Genomic DNA, 19137 nt, shown 5'->3' on the forward strand with positions numbered 1-19137 from the left:
AAAATGTAATCAGGATTAAAAAAATCAGTTTTTACTTAAGGAATTTTTTTCTCCAATTAGACAGCATTCCTAGCCTAAGAGAGTGCAGAGTCATACATGGTAGAGTGAATTCTTGCATGAATTGAGGCCAGGGTATAGTTTTTACTACTTCTCAGTGCTCATATTTATGAGGGATTTTACAGCACTTCAGAGCAATCAGGGATTCACTTTTTCATGTTTATGTCCTTTCTTCTCAGAATGATAAATCAATTTGCTCTGAACTATTGAAAATATGATTTGAAATGTGTTCCTCTTGTTATGATGAGCAGTTTGCAATTTCAGGCCAAGCTGACCAGCCACTGGCATGGGTGGAGACCTGGTAAAGAAGTTTCCACAGTTACCATGGAGTGGCAAGCCCTCATGCTCTTAGCATCCTCCACATGGACCACTACTTAAGTATCTGTCTGAATATGCTAGGCCTGGAATCTTCAGTCTTGACTTTGCCGCTAGCTGTGTTGACTTCTGGAAAATCTATCCACCTCACTGTGCCTCATTTTTCATGCCTGCCAAATGGGACACCATTGCCACTCTCACAAAGTCTGCCATAAGAAATGACCAAGCGGAAGTTTCTTCTCCCGGGTACAAAGCAGCATACAAATTCTTCATGATGAAAAAGGTAGTAATGATGATCATTGCTGCTTCAAATTTTATAGAATTTTTAATTCTGCTTCAAATTTTAGAATTTTGTTTTATTTCATTTTACTTTTTTTTTACTTTCTACTTTGAAATAATTTCAAATTTATAGAAAAGGAGCAAGAATAGTCAAAAGAACTCCTCTAATTAGACTCATCAGTGCTGGATATGTTGCTATATTTGCTTTATCATTCTTTCTTCATGTTCAATTTTTTTTTCTGAACCATTTGAGAGTAGGTTACAAATATCATAAAACTTCAGGGTATATTTGCTAAGAACAAAAATATTCCCTCTCATAGTGTGTTGATACAATAACTTAAACTGCTTTAATTCCACACTATAATTTCATTTTGTACAAGCTCCATTCGGCTTGTGGGATCTTAGTTCCCCAACCAGGGATTGAACCCTGGCCCTTGGCAGTGAAAGCCCAGAGTCCTAACCGCTGGACCACCAGGGAATTCTCCACATTGTAATTTTTGATAGCAATGCCCCAGCCCCACCACAGGGTGCTGTCCAGTATAACAAAGTGGATTTAGTTGTCATGTACAGTTAGTTACATTTTAATTACTGTCTTCAGATGGTGCTTATTTTCCTTTGATTATGAAAATTATATATTTTCATAATATATTATTAAGGCTAAAAAATTTCAGACAGTAAAGAATAAAATGACACAGTTACCTTCTGAGGTTTTACTAAAAGGGCTGCAATCTCCGAGGTGACCACATTAACAATAGTAGTTATGTCATCTTTGAAACGGTCAGAAAAACGAGTCCTCCGAAAATTGTCCCGCTTGTCCATGTTATGTACATACTGGGCCATGCTTTTCACCTACAGAGAAGATGGGGGAAATGTCAACATGGAAAGTGGTGACCTGCTCGTACACTATGGAAAAAGAGAAAAGCCTGGAAGAAAAGCTCATTAACAATGGACTTTCTAACACTTTATCTGTGCTGGTGGTTGGTTGCCCATGCAGGCCCTGGTCTGAAAATTGCTCCTGACACCCTGATGGTTACCATGGCAGCAGGAGGTGGGAAGGGTGCCCTCTTCCTGACCCCAAGTCAGGGGGCTCCCTTCTTGATGCTGACAAAGCCAGGGAGCTTAATTCTTCAGCTGCAGTGTCACAAGACTCCCCTTCTCTCAACTGGGAAGGCAGACCTGGACTGTGCCCCGCCATGACCACAGCAGCACCATCCTATCATGGCACACAACTTTACAGGAAAAGGAACTGTTTATGAGACTGTTTTTGACGTAACCTGAAGTCATTTCTGCCTCTGAAACTACATTGAAAAGAAGAGAGAAATGTCCCTCTTATGTCAGCTTCAAGTAGAACAGGAGAAGAGTTTTTCCAAAAATAATTCTATAGTATGCAGGCTGGAAACTTAACCACTATTTGCAACATTGTCTCTAGGAGAAATTATGTTGTGAGTTTTATAAAACTAGCTTGCTAAATATACATATATACATATGTAAATGTTTATATAATTATATATTTAAAATACATATTTAATGTATATGTAGTTTAAATAAAAACCTATATATCAATCAGTGATAGCCTGCATTATGACTAGGACAACACCAGCTCAGTGCCTACCACAATTTTAAATCAACATAATGCTTATATTTTTTGGACTTCTTCCTGGGCCAGGAGATTCCTGGGTCAATACAGTCCCTTTGATAGAGTCTGAGGTTGTATCCTGTCCTTGTTGGAAACCCTCAGAGCTATCAGAAATAGTTGGATGGGAAAGGCTGGGAGATGGTATGGTTGGGTGTCTACCCCTTCTATAAATGTGTCCATGATAGTCTGAGAGACACTGCAAAAAGAAATGGCCCTGGAACGTTAAACTGCCCACACTTGCCTGAAGGTGACCCCCTAGGTCAGGACTGGAAGGAGAGGGGACAAAGACAGTGTATGGGAAAATGACTTTCACTCCTAAAAACGCTGGGCTTCCCTCTTGGCTCAGATGGTAAAGAATCTGCCTGCAGTGCAGGATACCTGGGTATGAACCTTGGGTTGGGAAGATCTCCTGGAGAAAGGAATGGCTAACCTACTCCAGTATTCTTGTCTAGAGAATTCCACGGACATAGGAGCCTGGTGGGCTACAGTCTATGGGGCTGCAAAGAGTCGGACATGACTGAATGATTAACACTTTCACCTTTCTAAGAGCTCTAATAGCAGATTTCTGTTTCTAAGAAGCCAGGGCTGGCAATTTTCTTTAGTACTGAGATAAACAGATTTTAAGACAATGCCATAGCCAGCTTGGGGAAGACCTAAAAATCTAAAATCCTAAAGCCCAGGGTAAGAACCCCAGTTTCTTTTCACAGTAGAGTCCTTTTTGACACAGGGATGTGTCTGAACCCCATAGAGTCATAAATCCTCAGTGGAGGACCTGAATAAGAGGTAGGAACCGAACCTGATTTTTGTCCCACAAAGTACCTCTCTCGCTGTGATCCTAACTAAGGACCGAGGAAGACAAGCCCCTTTGTTTGGGGCTACCTGCTCCTGATTCCCCACTGCCTAACCCACCCCAGTACTGGGTTTTTAGAACTTACTGTTGTGTTTGGTTCCTGCCTGCTGAGTTTGGCCATTCTACAACCAAATAGATAATCCTCACAATACCATACTTCCTCCTGCCAGACTGTCAGCTACTTGCCAACTACTGTGTCGTTTGCATCTCCAGAGAGAAACACACATTAGAAATAGTAGTGGATTCTTGGTCATTATTTGTGGTATGGGTTAAGGCAGGAAAATATTTTCCTCCATATGGGCCTCTGTGACCCATTCAAAGCAGGGATACTAAGAAACCCTTGGTGTGGACTTCGGGGTAAAGTGGGTCACCATTTACCTCTGCGTCCCCAAAGTCTGGCTCAGCAGTTTCTAGAAGCATGGGGATTTATTCATTAGCAACTGTGAAATCTGCCCAAGGATTGTTTTCAACAGCTCTGATGATGCCAAAGTGGTTGTTCATTAGCACGTGGGCATTAATACAACTAAAGGGTGTTAAATCGCCTAGGTAGTTGGCTAAATCCAAGGAGGTTGTAGTTACATTCTCTTCAAGCTTCTTGAGAAAACGGCTGTTTTGGTGTTGAAACACCTTTTCATGCGTCTGTAAGGCAACTACATAAGCAACGTGTGAAGGACTGGGCACCCAGTCTGAATCCAAGATCAGTTTCCTTGCAAAGTCTGGCTGGGGCTGTGACTTTTCCATCTGCCTCCACCCTAGCTTCCAGCTCCTTTTCTTGCCCTTCTCTATCTATATCTGAGCCCTAGGAAGCTGATCTCTACAGACTATATCATTTAGGACTCCTTGAACTTGGGCTTCTGGTTGGAGCTGGCCAATAGGAGGCACCAGGGGACCAGTGGGCAGGAGAAGAGAATGGTCCAGGTACACACCCATCCCACTGTCCTCATTCCTGGGCAGTGTGCTTCTGGCAGTGGCAGGGTTTCTCTTTGATGTCAGCTCCTGTCATGCAGATCCTGTTCCCTGCCTCAGCTTTCTCTCGGCCTTGATTATACTGCTCCTTACCCTCTTCCAGCACCTCCTGCTCCCTGGGTATCTCACCAACCCTCCTCTACTCCTGTAAACCTGCACATACCCTGTGCAAAGTCCCTTTGATAAATGCTTTTCAGTTAACCCTTTTTAGCAATGCTGTACTGCCAGGACCCTGACAGACTTAGTTATAACCCACGGAGCCCTAGATAACTGGTGCCCTGGGAGATCTACATGTTGACCAACGCCCTCCAAGTCCTCATCTCAGCAGGACTTTCTTTCCAGCTTCTAATCTGTTTACCATAAGGGACTCCTAGAGGAAGGAATCCTATCAGCTTTAACTTTTGCTTTCTTTCCTGAGCCTACTGAGTCCTAATAAATAAATGTGCAAGATCAAAAGCAATTTTCAGCTTTTCCACGGTTCTCAGCTCCCTGCAGTTAGGGGGTTAGGGGCACTGAAGCAGGACTGACAAGGTTTGGTGGACCCACAAACTTCTCCTTATGACCTTCAAACTTCCCCCAACCCCATCTGTAAACTGGGGACAATGAAAAGCTCCTGTCTGGAGGTTGTCTGAGGATTCAACAAGATAATGCTCACAAGGCTTACAATGGTGCCTGGCATGTACGTAGTTAGGTGCTCAATACATTTTAGATGTTATTATTCTTCCTCCCTTGGGGACGCCAGGCATTACTGGGACTATATGAAGGACAGAGTCATCATTACATCTGCAGAGAATACAAACTCGCTTCAGAAAGAGAGCTCTAAGATGTCACAAGGAGCCATTCAGGCCTAGCAAAGCTGAGTTCATTGCCACTGGGAATGGGGTAGTAATTGTGGCATTGCATTAAAGCTGACTTCAGAATACAAAGTTCTCACATGTTATTAATAAGTTAGGCTAAGAAAACGTTTTGTAACTTTAAGCTTCCAAGGAGAAGCAAAATCGCAGAGGAACAGAACTTGAACTAGAGCACTGTGGAACTGAGGCTCTGTCCCTCCCTGGCTGAGAGGGCTGGGCAAAACCCTGCTTAGCCTTGGGGTCCTGTGTGTGCACTGGGGATAACTGCTCATGATAAGCTTATAATTTACAACTACTAAATGAGATCTAAGAATGATTAAGTGACATGTGTGCATATGTGTGAGTAAATAACATGAAACATTTTTTTTAGCTTTACCATGAAGCTTGCAGGATCTTAATTCCCCAACCAGGCATTGAACCCAGGGCCACCAAAGTGAAAGCTCGGAGTCCTGACCACTGGACCACCAGGGAATTCCCAACATGAAACATCTTTGAATTGAGATACTGCTTTCCTTTGGGACTCTCTTCTAAATGAAAAATCTGTTAGTAGCTCAGTTGTGTCTGACTCTTTGACACCCCATTGGACTGTAGCCCGCCAGGCTCCTCTGTCCATGGAATTCTCCAGGCAAGAATACTGGAGTGGTAGCCATTCCCTTCTCCAGGGGATCTTCCCTTCTCCCAGGGATTCAACCTGGGTCTCCTGCATTGCAGGCAGATTCTTTACCATCTGAGCCATCAGGGAGATTCTATAATAACAAAATGAGTTTTTGCTTCATGTCTTGGAAAGTTTGCAATATGGAAGATCAACTCAGTTGAAGATTATTTGTATGAATTATCTATAGATGGATTATGAGCTGAGTAAATCCTTATGGAGAAACTTGATGGTGGGTGGGATGGGTACAAAGAAGCAGGATGTACTGGGCATGGAGTGGTGGTTTTGATTCTTTTCTTCCCTTAAGAGTTTATGGCCAGCCTTTTCCTGCCAAAGCACAAAGCTCGTGTCTCACTGCTAATGCTGAAGCTCCAAGACTTGTGAGCCGCAGCCATCCACCTGAATCAGCTTGGCTTTTAGAATGCAAACTCCTGGTGCTAGTTGCACATAAAGACCCTTAGCTCTGTTCGGGCCTCACAGAGCAGAGGCAGTGTGGACTAGCGGATCTTCAGTGTGCTTGGAAGGCACTTGGGCAGATCCCTGCTTGGAAGGCACTTGTACCATCGGCTCCCTGTTCCTCATCACACTCAGTATTCTAGGGAGGCGTCCAGATCTGCGTGATTCTCATTAAGCACCCACAGGTGATTCTGCTGCAGGCATCTGGCATTGTGCTCTGAAAAGACATCTCTAGCAATACTTTCTTCCAGTGAGGGGTGGGAAATTGGTGGAACTCTAAGGCAGGGCAGGGATCCCCAACCTCTGGGACCTAATGCCTGATGATCTGAGGTGGAGCTGATGTAATAATAATAGAAATAACGTGCACAGTAAGTGTAATGCACTTGAATCATCCTGAAACTACTTCCCCTCACCCTTGGTCCATGGAAAAACTGTCTTCCACAAAACTGGTCCCTGGTGCAAAAAGGCTGGGGACTACTGCTCTAGCGGATTTGAACCCTTGATGTGCTTCTGCTGCAGGGGCCTGACTTCTTTTCAACTCTACTGTACATTACTTCCCATTTCCTCAACAATGTGTGATTTATTTTTGTTTCCTTTGACCTTCTTGTTCTCTATGTCCTGTTCCATGTCCATAGAGAACATGTCTTGTTCTCTATGTTCAGTATTGTTCTCTTTCACCTGGGCTTGAACTTACATAGATAAACTAGAGCTCAGGTGAAAATCCTACCATCTTTCTCTTAAAAAATTATCCACTTAAAAACAGTGTCACAGAGGAAAAACATCACATTCAATGTGAAGCTAACTCTATTACTAAATTTAAATCCACTCTTTATCCTCTGGATTGTCTGTGTGTGTATTTTTGTGTAGTTAGTGTCTGTGTTTTCATACTTTTTCATTTAAGCTCATTTCACAATGCATCTCTATTTATAAACATTGACAAAATGCTTATTCTAGTGGCTTTATGGTAAAATCCTTTCACTTCCAGTATAAAATAGGTATTACCATTATTCTCTTCATTTTTAAATTAAAGAGTATGTTATACCTTTTGATTTTCTGCTATAGAACAGATAGAAGTTGCAGGTAAACATATCTACAAGTTTCATTTTTCCCCTCAATGAGTATTAGTTGGTGCTTGTATGAGGTCAAGCCACGTTCTGCAGCTAAAGGTAGAATAATGAAGAAGATAGACCCAAATCCTAGAAATCCAGTAGGCAAGAGAGAAAAACAAATTGTGATAAGCACGAAGAAGGAAATAATGAGGGTGTTTAAAAGAGAGGAATAGAGTGGTAGACATATTAAGGTATGAGAAAGTTAGCAAAGGCCTCTAAGAGGTGGTGACATTAAAGCTGAGACCTAAAGAGAAGACTCCCCCCCCCCACCGCCTCCAAAGTGTATATGTGTGCAGGAGATGGGGGAATAGAAAGGTAGGGAGTGGGCAGAGAATCTTAAAAAGGCTCTGAGACTGAAAAAGCCTCAGCATCTTCAAAGGACCAAACTGGAAACAATGTGGCTGAATGAGGTGGGGAATGGTTTTAAGACAAGGTTAGAGATGAAGGGAAGCAGAATCAAACAAGGGCTTTTTAGGCCATGAGAAAAATATGTGCTTTATTTCCGTACTCTGAAAATCACTGAAAGGTTTTAAAAAGGAAAGTGTCATTATCTGGTAACATTGAGTTGCCCTATACAGACTGGATGGGCGGAGGGAAAAATGAGTATATGTGGGCAAAGAGGATGTGATTGCAGGCAGGATAGCAGCTTGACCAGATGGGGAGTGGTAAAGATGGTGAGATGTGGCAGATGCAGGTACATTTTCAAGGCAGAATCAGTAAAATTTGGTGGAAGGTGGATGAAGGGGTAAGGGAGAGTTAACACTGAAGGAATGAGCCCAGGTTTTCTGCAGGAGCAACTCAGTAGAGAAGATGTCAGTTCCTACTACAGGGAACCTCACTGTCTGTCTAAATGTACTGTTTGTGCCCTGCTGAGCACAGATATACACGTGCAAGAATCTCACCAGAAGCTCAAAGAAGAACCAGGAGTACTTGAAGACTGTTTCTTTCACCATTCCAGTGCTGACCACCATCTGTAGGGCAAGCTCCTCGTGGAAATGCTGGACAACAAACACAAAAACATTACATGTATGTAATGACAGCCTGTATTAGGTGTTTTATTTGCCAACTTTTCTTTTTTCCCAATTGTCATATGTCCCAGATGTCTTAGACCACAGTGGATGGTAAAGTCAAAGCTGAAATAATCTGAGACTGGAGGGCATTTTAAGCAGGCAGAAGGTACTGTACTGGAGAGCTAGATTGGAAGGAATGGCATCATCAGGGAAACAAAGCTTCTATGGGGGAAGCATTCATGGGCAGCAGTTGGAACTGGGACTATCTGTTATCTTCCTCCCAGGTTCCACTGTAAATCCTCTGCGTGACCATGTGTAAACCATTCCTCTCCTGACCCTCAGTTTTCTCATATATAAACTCGATTGGTAGCAGTGGTTCTTAAACTTTAATGTGCATCAGAATCCCCTGGAGGGCTTGCCAAGAAACAGATTGCTGAGCCCACCTCCAGTGTTTCAGATTCAGGTCTGGAATGGGGCCTGAGGTTATGTGCTGGTCCAGGAATCTCGTAGAGAAACACTGTCAAGACGGTAACTCCACTCCTTCCAGAGACAACAATTTTTGTTTTTATAATCCGTCTATGGCTTTGTGGGAAATGAGAAGAGTTCAGTTTATGAGTAGTGGTGGTGAAGTCACTAAGTCATGTCTGACTCTTGTGACCCCATGGACTGTAGCCCACCAGGCTCCTCTGTCCATGAGATTCTCCAGGCAAGAACAGTGGAGTGGGTTGCCATTTCCTTCTCCAGGGGATCTTCCTGATCCAGGAATTGAATCTGGGTCTCCTGCACTGCAGGGAGAGCTACAAGGGAAGTCTTATTAGTAGATCATCTGTGTTAAAAGGTATAGAGGTAGCAGCTTGAACTCTCTCAGTTTCTAAACTTCTGTGTCCCAGGGTCTGATGCTCCATTTTATGTCTACACTTCTCACCAAGTCATGAGACTGCTCATCTGATTGCAAATGTAGCAGTGATTTTTTACACCTTTTGCATCTTCCCTATTCCCTAGTTTATCTGCATACTTGTTAATACTCTTGACAAGAGCTTTGATGTCAAACAAGGTTAACACTAAAGGTGAGGCAACCAACCCATGTCAGTTTGCCTGTCATTTCACTAAGCCACTAATGTTTCCAGGCCATCAAGCCGTCAGGCACTATGACAGAGCAGACAGTGCACCCTGAGGGGAACTCAGGATGGAGAAAGACAGGATCCTGGCCCTAGATAGTAAAGGTGCATATCTAAGGAATAATTTCAATGAGCCCAGACTCTTGTATCTTCCCATATATAGAAAAACACTGAAATCATTAACTCAAGATGTCTGGTTTTTGTGAACATCTTTTGATGTGCAACTACATGTTTTTCATTTTTTTTCCAGTAAAACCTCCTATAAATCCTGGCTCTTTCCTTGACTCTTTGAAATAGTCCCTCAGAGATAACTGAGAGACTGTTTTCCAGGCTACAGTCCTCAATAACATCCCCCAATAAAACATAACTCTCAAATTTTAGGTTGTGCATTTTTTTTTACCAGTCAACACTGTCCTGGCCTTAAAATGGAAAGCCCTGCATCCCAAGGACCCCCTAAGATGCAGGAAAACTGGGATAGCTGGTTACTCTAACTGATGGCAAAAATGATATATGAGCATTTTCTGTGGATTTCATTTATCTTACAACCATAAAATGTAGAATAAATACAGATGGACTCATTTTTTTTTATTGCTCAGTGGGTAAGAAAGCTGAAACTACTTGAATACCCTAATATCACATCCTAGGGTAATGGCATATGTGAAAATAAAGTTTTAAAGTCAACACTCGAAGTAAAAATTGATTAGAGCAAAGCTAACCCTTGATAAACCTTTAAATTACCCACACTGTACGTAGGTATGCAACACAATTTACTGATTCTTAAGTACAGTAAAATTGGAGAGCTACTCAGATAAACTAAAAGGAGACAAATAGAAAGTTCTCTGTGCAGATGTCTGGGTACTTGAACTAGTGACATCCCTGGATGGTTAATGGGGACAAACGGAGAATGCTGAAGTGTTTCCGCTTGTCATTGGTCCCACTTCATTCTGCTGAGTGAGTCAAACCTTTACAATTTCAATACATGTGAAAATATGTGTGTGCTGTTGTGAGACTTCAGGGAAGTTCCTCCTCTTGGGAGAGGTACAGGGCTGCATGTTAATCTAGCAGGTGGTCTAAGCTCACCTGTGATGTAACTCGGCTACACCAGGGTCTTCCTATTGTAAGAAAGAGATGCTCCACTAGCTTCAAAGGTAACCTCTGGAAAATAGGTCAGTTTGACCGCCAGAGTCTTATGGCAAGAGGAGATTAGAGGACGATAAGCTGCTTCTTAAAGTAATTTATGTTGTTTACCAGGCAACATTATTACAAGAACACCTTGCTCTGGAGGTTACAGAAAATAGCCAAGCAGCTAAACCTTGTTTGCTGAGCAACTAAGGAGACACACTGGCTAGACCTCCACCTGAAATGAAATGATTCTCTTCTGGTCATTGAGATGACCAGAAACAAAATCAAAACAAATTAATTGCTCCCAGAAGAAATCAGGCCCTGCCTGAAGAAAACAGGCTGTAGGCAAATCATGGTCCTTAAGAAGGAAAATAGTACTTGTAATCAGTCCCCGCAAAGCCCAAAGCTAAGATTTAGAGTAAGTGACATATTTATTTTCAACATTTCATACATCTTCTTTCACTTCTCCTTTTAGAATTAACTCCTGGTACCTTTTTCCAGGCAAGCGGGGCCCAGATTTGTGCTAAGTCTGCAGCACCGGACCTTCCAGGGCCTCCCCATGCCTGATCTTTCCCTCACCTAGGCCAAAGTGAGCTGTGCTGAGGCTCATTCCCTTGGAGCCTGTTGAATACATATATTTCCCTGTTAGCTTCTGCAAAGAGTTTCCTGTATTAGCCTTCCAATCAGCATATTTACATTTTAATAAGGGTCTTAAAAGACACTCAAGACATTAACTTAAGTAGTGGCTAAATTGGTGAGACCCTTGGATACCAGGCAGAGGTGAAAACTTGGGGCAGACAGGTTTTTTTTTTTATTCCCCACCCTTAGATCACACAACATGTGACAACTGGAGAATTCTGTTAATAAAAAGAGACCTGGTGAGCAGTTTAACAGCTTGTCAAGTCTCTGAATTCATAGGTAAGGCTGATTAGAAAGAATTACAAGGAAGCTTTTCATGTCTGATATAGTATTGAAATGCTCATGCTCAGTCGTGTCTGATTCTTTGTGACTCTATGGACTATAGCCTGCCAGGCTCCTCTGTCCATGGGATTTTCCCGGTAAGAATACTGGAGTCGGTTTTCACTGAAATAAATGATACCTAGTTACTGCCTTCACTGTGTTAGGATGAACTGTCCCCAGTTCTCCTTTTACTAAAAAAGAAGCTAACACAGTATGGTTCCTGGACTAGCATCAGCTGGGAACTTACCAGAAATGTAAACCCTTGGGCCCTACTTTAGATCTACTGAATTAGAAACTCTAGGGGTCAGCAGTCAGTTTTAACAAACCACCCAAGTACTTCTGATGCACAGTAAGTTGGAGAACCACTGAGTTAGGAGGTAATTGGGTGGTCAAAACATGGGGGATCTGGAACAGGGCTGCGAAAGTGTGTGTGTGTGTTTGGTGTGTACATTAGAAGGACAGGAACAAGGAAGGAGAGCACTGTTTTTAATAACAGTGAGAAGGTGGGCAACTATCCTCACACAGCCCTGTTCGGTACCTTTTTGCTGACTGGCCTTGGGGCTGTTGTTGAACTTGGAGCATCACTATTGCTGGAGCAATAGTAAGACATCCGGTTGCAGCTGCGATCAGCAATCTGAAATACACACACCATGACTCCACAGTCAACCCACAGTGGTCCCCAGAAAGATGAGCCAATGGCCTGGAAATCAGCTTAGAATTAATTGTTTATGTATTTTTTTTTCTGGTTACAAAGGTAAAACAATTGCCAAAAATAAACACAAAACAAAGCAAATAAGGCAAAGTATACCTAATTCTATTTGCTCCTGAGATATTCACTGTTAGCTGGTATGGAGCCACCTAGAGTCACATCCTAGTTAAGAACAGTCCCTTCAACTAAGTCTCTGACTTAACTGGAAGAGAAGGGGGAAAAAATGTGTGGGAACAGTGCCTCTCTGTGGGTTAATATGGTACTGTTTCCAGTCTCCTCTACACTGTTTAATAATTTGTCAAAAAAAACCACTTCTGAAAGGAAGATCAGGCTTGATTCTTCTAGACAAAATTTTCTCCCCTCACTACCAAATAATTTAAAAATTGTTAACCCCATCCACAGAGAAATTTAAAATCTTCACTTTCATTAAAGAAAACTGTAAAAATCAAATCTGTCAGTAATAGCTGCTATCCACTTCTCCCCCAGGTAATCTGAAATGATATTGCCTAAAGGGGACTTAGATGTGAAACTGAACCATGGTGTGCTGGCAAATGTTTAACAACCAGCTCTCAGAGGGGAGGGGCTGATCTGTAGACTTTGCCAATTTCTGTGCTGTGAATGCTTACATCATGCCTGATTTCAAGTTAACATGACATTACTGAATATGGTGTTGGGAAGAGATATGCAGTAGCAAACCGACCATATTGTATTTCCACTGCACAGAAACAACAGACATAAATAACCTCAAGAATACAGATAACAATAAAATGAAGTAAAATACTTGAGGGATGAGATTTGAGTACTCCCTTTTAAAAATGGAATAATTTCAGATTTATGGACAAGTTGCAGATGTTGCACAGAAAGTTCTTGGCTACCCTTCGCCAAATTCCTCTCATGTTAATATCTTACGTAACTATGGTATATTTGTCAAAATTAAGAGATTAGCACTGCACATTAACTAAACCACAGGCTTTATTCAAATTTCACCAGTTTTTCCACTTGTGTCCTGTTCTGTTCCAAGAGACCACAATGCATTTAGATTACCTTTGTTTTTTCATATAACTTATATGTTAATTGATTTAATTTAATTTTTAATAATGTCTGTGTTTAACAACTGGTTCAGAAAATTCCTGGAAATTTAACAATCTGTTCTCAGAAACTGATACGAACCAGCTCCAGCACATCCTTGCATTTATTCTGTAAATCAAAAAGGGTATTTCACATGATTTCACATGCTATAACCTATGTATCATCAGAATCTCTAGGAGTGGATCTATAGATGATTCTTACATTCATCCAGGGTTCTGAACCTCTGCAGAAACACAGAAAATCAGGCTCAGGGCAGGAACAGACTTGCCTGTGACCACAGGCCTGAGTGCGATCAGATCAAGACCCAACCCTGGTGTCCAGATTTCCTGTCTCACAACATACTGTCTCAAGTGGGTGTCTCAAGGAAAATGATGTCAAAACCTAAAGAGTCTGATTTATCTTCATCAGGAGAAATGACTTTATTCTAAACGATTAGCCACCCTGAGGTCACAGATAACTGGAAAGAAAATTAGATTAAGAATTCATGGCAGTTTTGTACATATATGAAAAACCACTGAATTATACATTTTAACAGGGTGAATTTTTTAGTATGTGAATTGTATCACAAAACAAATTTCAAATGAGAGGCATTCTACAAAATACCTGACCAGTACACCTCGAAACTGTCAAACTCCTCAAAAACAAGGAAAATCTAAGAAAGTGTCATAACCTAAAGGAGCTAAGGAGATATCACTACAAAATATAATGTGGTATCCGTGGTGGGATAGAATAGAATAGACAATACATTCAGGAAAAACTGAGAATATCTGAATAAAATATTTAGTTTAGTTAATAACATATTACATCTGGTTCATTGTGACAAATGTGCTATTTTAATGTAAATATTAATAACCAGAAAACTATTGAGCACACAAAAATTTTCAGTTATATATAGATGTAATTCTATACATCCAAAACTTTTATAAAATAAAAAGTTTATGAAAAAAAAATAAATCATTCATGAAAGGAAAACAATCTAGGGCAAGTCACCAACACTCTCACGATCTCAATTTTTGTTTACAAAACTTGGCTTTGATCTTTGGGGTTCTTACATGGAATAATCAATCTATGGATGTTAACAAATCTAAAAGGCAAATATTAAAAAAGAAAACAAAACAAAATGAAAGAAAAAAAAAAAACCTTTCTAGGCATCAAAAACAGTTAAAGCTAATTTTTTCCCCTGAAAATATAACTCAAGGTATTCACAGATGCCATGGGGCTAAACCAGCTATGCTCAAGAAACTTCCTGCCAAAGTCCACTAACTCTGCTCAGACCCCCAAATGCCCATCTTGCCTCTACATCTTTCAGAATGGTCTTAGTAATTTCAAAATAAAAGAATTTTAATAAGTTGAAAGCTGTACATTTGACCAAGACAGTAGGCAGCAGGAGTGGTTGACTTTGTGTTGTCTCTCCAAGTGTTAGTCAGAAATTAAATAGCCCACGTCTCTATCCAGGGTTTGACACCTGCCTTACCTTTGAAGACATGATGTTCTTAACTTCCTCATCTGCTGCACAGTGTGTCCCCGCGAGGTCTGGGTTACTGCTGCTCATCACCCGGGCCTGCAGCAGCTTTGAACTCACAGCTGCAGCAGAAGTGCGTCCATATGTGTGGTAGCGAGGGTCCGGGAGGACAGTGGGGCCACCTGAAACCCACCAGGTACCGACATGACAACAGAAAGGGATCAGAGTCACTTACTGGATTTGAGAAGGGAGCAAGAAGGGATGGGGTAGATAGTAGACCAGACACTCACCAGATTAGGTCTTGGAATTAGGGTGTTATTAGTAAATGCCTAAGGGAGACAATTTTGAGGGGAAAGATAGGGTGTAAGGCAGTAGGGAGAGGTGAGGACTGTGGTAAACTGCAAGCACATGTCTCATCCAAAGACAAGGGCTGCTCCTCAGCTGTTCCTCAGCTCTTGCTTATTATTTCTCAAGACAAGGTGGAAATGTGGGTATTTTTATTTATTAATATTTAAATGATGACAGCTTTATAAGTCTTGCATTTCTGAGATTTGAGAATCCAAGGAACCCTCTGAGTCTTATGAGAATATGAATACACTATACATAGCAATGTGCTTCACCTTTAAGTATTTACATATGTTCAAAGGTGATTATGTAAGTCTATGAATATTACAAGTATTTTTAAAAACATTTGAAATTATAGGTTTACTTGAAATGAGGCTACATGGACTAATAATCATGCCAAGTTCCTTTGTTAGGGCCTGGAATTTTGTTAACTGATTGATGTTACTTTTTATATCATGCTGACCAGATGTTCTGGTTGAGTGGAGAAACGAATTATTACCATTTCAGTTTAGTTTGGGAGGAAATGAGAAAAAGGATTTATTTTTTCATAATGTAAAGTTTAGGAGCCACTGCTTACCACTGCTATCAAAGACATATTTTTTCCTTATCATTATTCTCCTAGAATCTTAGGCATCTGTTGTTACTTCCCCAGCTCTTACAAAAAGAGATTCTCAGCTGAATTAGGAATTACCAACTGGGTAAAAATCAGTGACGGATTATCAAACAAGCAGAAAAAAATAAGTGCTCAGAGTACAAAAAAAGAGGAGGAAGGCTGATAGAAAGCAAGACAGGAAAATCTAGAAATAAACTTCCAATTTCAACATTCATGTAAGTTGTTCTCACTCTGAAAAATAAAATTTAACTTCTGGGCTTTTAATTTTATTTTGAATTCTGTAGCAGTGGGGTGGGGGTGAGGGTGCCCTGCCCACCAGACTCCCGCGCTCGGGGGTGACAGTACCTGGCTTGGGCACGTCTCTCTGCGGCTCCGGCAGGCGGAAGACGTAGTGCACGTAAGAGGCCAGCAGGCAGTTTCTCCCATGCTGGTCCTTGCCCAGGCCCTTGCTGTTGTGCAGACTGTTGGCAGTGACCACCACGGACTCGAAGGCAAACTGAGAGAAGTTGGCTGAGGAACCAAGAGAAAAATGGGTGGCCCCACAGTGGGTCCTTAATGAACTTGAGGTGGAACATTCTTTGGGGGCAGTGACAAGGAGTCCTGGCCAGGCCAGTCAAGATGGTGGCCTGGGGCAGGGTGAATTGTTTTAGTAAATTCCAGTGCGTGGCTCTGCTGCTGCAAAGTACTTCACATCTCTCCTTCTGCCAGTGCTGTGGTTTTTCAGGACAAAGATGTGAGCGTGTCCAGATAGCCTCCCCTCTGGAAACCATGCTGTAAATGGGTGCTACTCAGTGGGGACTGCTCTGACATCATCAGTATCATCTACGATCCTGTTAGAAGTGTAGAATCTCAGGCCCCACCCCAGACCTACTGAGTCAGAATCTACATTTTAACAAGATGCCCAGGTCATTCTTAGGCACAGTCTGGTTTGAGATGGGCTGTTGCACAACACAGATTCTTGGTGCACAGATTAACCTAAAAACTTATGTGTATTATGTCAGTCCCTGGTCCTGTACAAGCAATGATTCACCGTATAGGCTCTGTGTTTAGGAGCTCAAGCCCTCCACAATTTGGTTCCACTCTACTTATTCCACCTGGTACCCTTTCTTGTTCAAATTCAACTTCCTTAAAATAAGCCAGTCTTTATATTGTCCCCATCACATCTGCTTCTCACTTCTGCAATTTTGCTCATGCTGTTGTCCTCACTTAGAAAGCCCACGTTGCTCCCACCAACAAAATCATACCTACTCTTCAATGCTTGGCACAATCCCATCTCTTCAAGGAAGCCTCTGACTCCACTCAGTCCAGGGGTTAACTGACACCATATCACAAGGTTCTTAGACTATTTCCAGCAGTAAACTCTGTCTCTCTGATAGGCCGGAAGCCTTTCTAGGGCAAAGTACATTTCTCATACTTGTTGTCTCCCCACTCTGCCTTCTATTATGCCTGACACAGATAAGCTCTGAATAAATACTTTGAGAATAACAGCCTCCAATTATTCTGCCTGTTCCAACACCCTAGAGTCCCAAATGTCAGCTCAAAATGTGTATATGAATGTTTTGTCTAGCGAGTGCGTCCATAGCTGGGGATGGCCTACAAAGGAGTATACCCAACGTGAGGGAGGAAAGTAGAAAGAAACCCAGGGAAGGAAGAGATGGCCATTCCGCAGGAATCTAGCTGGAGAGGCGCCAGCTACATGTATGAGAAGTTACCTGACAACACAGGATGCCTTGTATGTGCAGGTACAGAAGATGCCCTCCAGGATACAATACACCCAGGGATTCAGAGGTCACGCTCTTCCCTAGCTCTGAAAGTTCCCCCGTACGTCCCAGGCTACACATTCATTACTGCCTCCCCACCAACTTACTCCTATTACATGGCCCAGTAGTGTTATTTCCTTCTTTAATGACACTCCCAGAAAGGTGTATTTTGATCCTTTTTTCTGAACCACTTTTTTTGGTGAACCAGACACTCTGGTTCTCTGCTTTTACCAATCTCATCTCGCTGTTTCCATTTTGGCTTCTTTCCTTTTATCCCTCTTTTAAAGCCATCCTAAACACAATCTTCTTGGGGGCTTCTTCTTCCTCCCAAAGGGATGTTCACCATCCCCCCAACAATATTTAGCTGTGTTCCTTTGGGGACTTGTGTCCTGTGCTGCTGCTCTTTGCTATATTTTATTGTAAGTCCTATTGGTTATTATTGCAAAACCTACAACTCTAAGCATAGTACTGGCAGCATGGAGGATACCCAAAGGTAACTGCTAAGCTGGAAAACACAAAATAATACAAGCCCTGCTGAAAACAGTGGCAAACAAAGATGCCTACGAAGCCAGCCTATTTCTGAAGCAGTTAGAAAAGCCACAGGACCCAGGTACTACATCATGTTATTTCCAAAGGAAGTCTTGCACATTGTATTTAGGGTTCATTTGTTAAAAGTAAGCATTTAAGATGAGCAGTTGCCATGGCTGAGGGGAGGGGAGAATGGGGTGACTTCTCAGGAGTAGAGGGATTCATTTGAGGCTGATGAAAATGGTCTGGAATTAGGTAGTGGTGAGAGTTGCATTACCTAGTGAATATACTAAAAACCACTGAATTGTGCACTGTAGTGAATTTTATGGTATGACATTATATCTGAATAAAAAATGTATCACACCACACTGAATTTCAATTTACAGTGTTCTTTTACTTCCATTTAATCTGGGTTACCTCATTTCTTTAAAACACTGGATTCCCTTGTTGGTCAAATCAGCAAAAATATTTCAGAGATAAAAGGAATCTATCAATTACTGTGGGAGTGCTCAGTTGTGTCCGATTCTTTGTGACCCCATGGACTATAGCCCGCCAAGCTCCTCTGTCCAGGGGATTTCCCAGGCAAGAATACTGGAGTCGGTGGCCATTCCCTCCTTCAGGGGATCTTCCCAAACTAGGGATTGAGCCTGAGTCTCCTGCATCTCCTGCACTGCAGGCAAATTCTTTACTGATGAGCCATTGGGGAAGCCCCCATCAATTACTAAGAATGGAATTTAAAGGACTGCCTTCAGTCATTCAACACATTTATTTTTTTAAAAAATCTATAACTTTAAGCATCCTATATTAATGTTTCTTTTTTCAAACACCCAGCAGTGGACTTGGTCTCCTCTGGACTCACAGCCTCGATAGATCCCATTGGCCCAGCTCCCGTGTTTCTAAAATAAGGCACTGCCTGTCTCTTCCCAGCCCCTCAAGGCCTCCTACCTGGCTGACCAGCGATGACCATGGGCTGCACAAACAGCTGGAATAGCTTGTCCAGCACCAGATGCAGGAAGAGCACAAGGGGCTCTAGGCGGGAGGAGTTTAGGCAGATGATGCTGAGCTTCAGCTCGTGTTCCAGCGCCGACTCACTGATCTTCTGGTCCAGCACACGGATGGGGAAGGTCACCTGGCTCTCCAGGGAGTGGCAGAGGGTGAAGAACTTCTCCAGATGGTTGTCCTGGGAAGGCAGATGGCAGGCCTCACGGGTCTCATCCCATCAACCCTCACCGGTGGATTCATAAACA

At 42.2% G+C, this 19137-nt stretch overlaps 1 protein-coding gene across 2 annotated transcripts in view; it reads right to left on the bottom strand.

Moving 5' to 3' along the window:
- Positions 1 to 19137, bottom strand: part of DOCK8 (dedicator of cytokinesis 8) — a 173383-nt gene that overhangs the window by 58051 nt on the left and 96195 nt on the right. For both annotated transcript variants that reach the window (XM_081502767.1, XM_081502760.1), the window contains exons 20-25: positions 18836 to 19070; positions 15948 to 16112; positions 14657 to 14826; positions 11923 to 12018; positions 8077 to 8172; positions 1351 to 1500 (exon numbers count right to left, since the gene is read on the bottom strand). In XM_081502767.1, coding sequence (XP_081358893.1) covers positions 1351 to 1500; positions 8077 to 8172; positions 11923 to 12018; positions 14657 to 14826; positions 15948 to 16112; positions 18836 to 19070 — 912 coding nt within the window. The remainder of the gene's footprint in view (positions 1 to 1350; positions 1501 to 8076; positions 8173 to 11922; positions 12019 to 14656; positions 14827 to 15947; positions 16113 to 18835; positions 19071 to 19137) is intronic.

The sequence above is a fragment of the Giraffa tippelskirchi genome, chromosome 1 (genome assembly GCF_054371585.1).
Source record: "Giraffa tippelskirchi isolate mGirTip1 chromosome 1, T2T-mGirTip1v1.2.pri, whole genome shotgun sequence".
Taxonomy (NCBI): domain Eukaryota; kingdom Metazoa; phylum Chordata; class Mammalia; order Artiodactyla; family Giraffidae; genus Giraffa; species Giraffa tippelskirchi.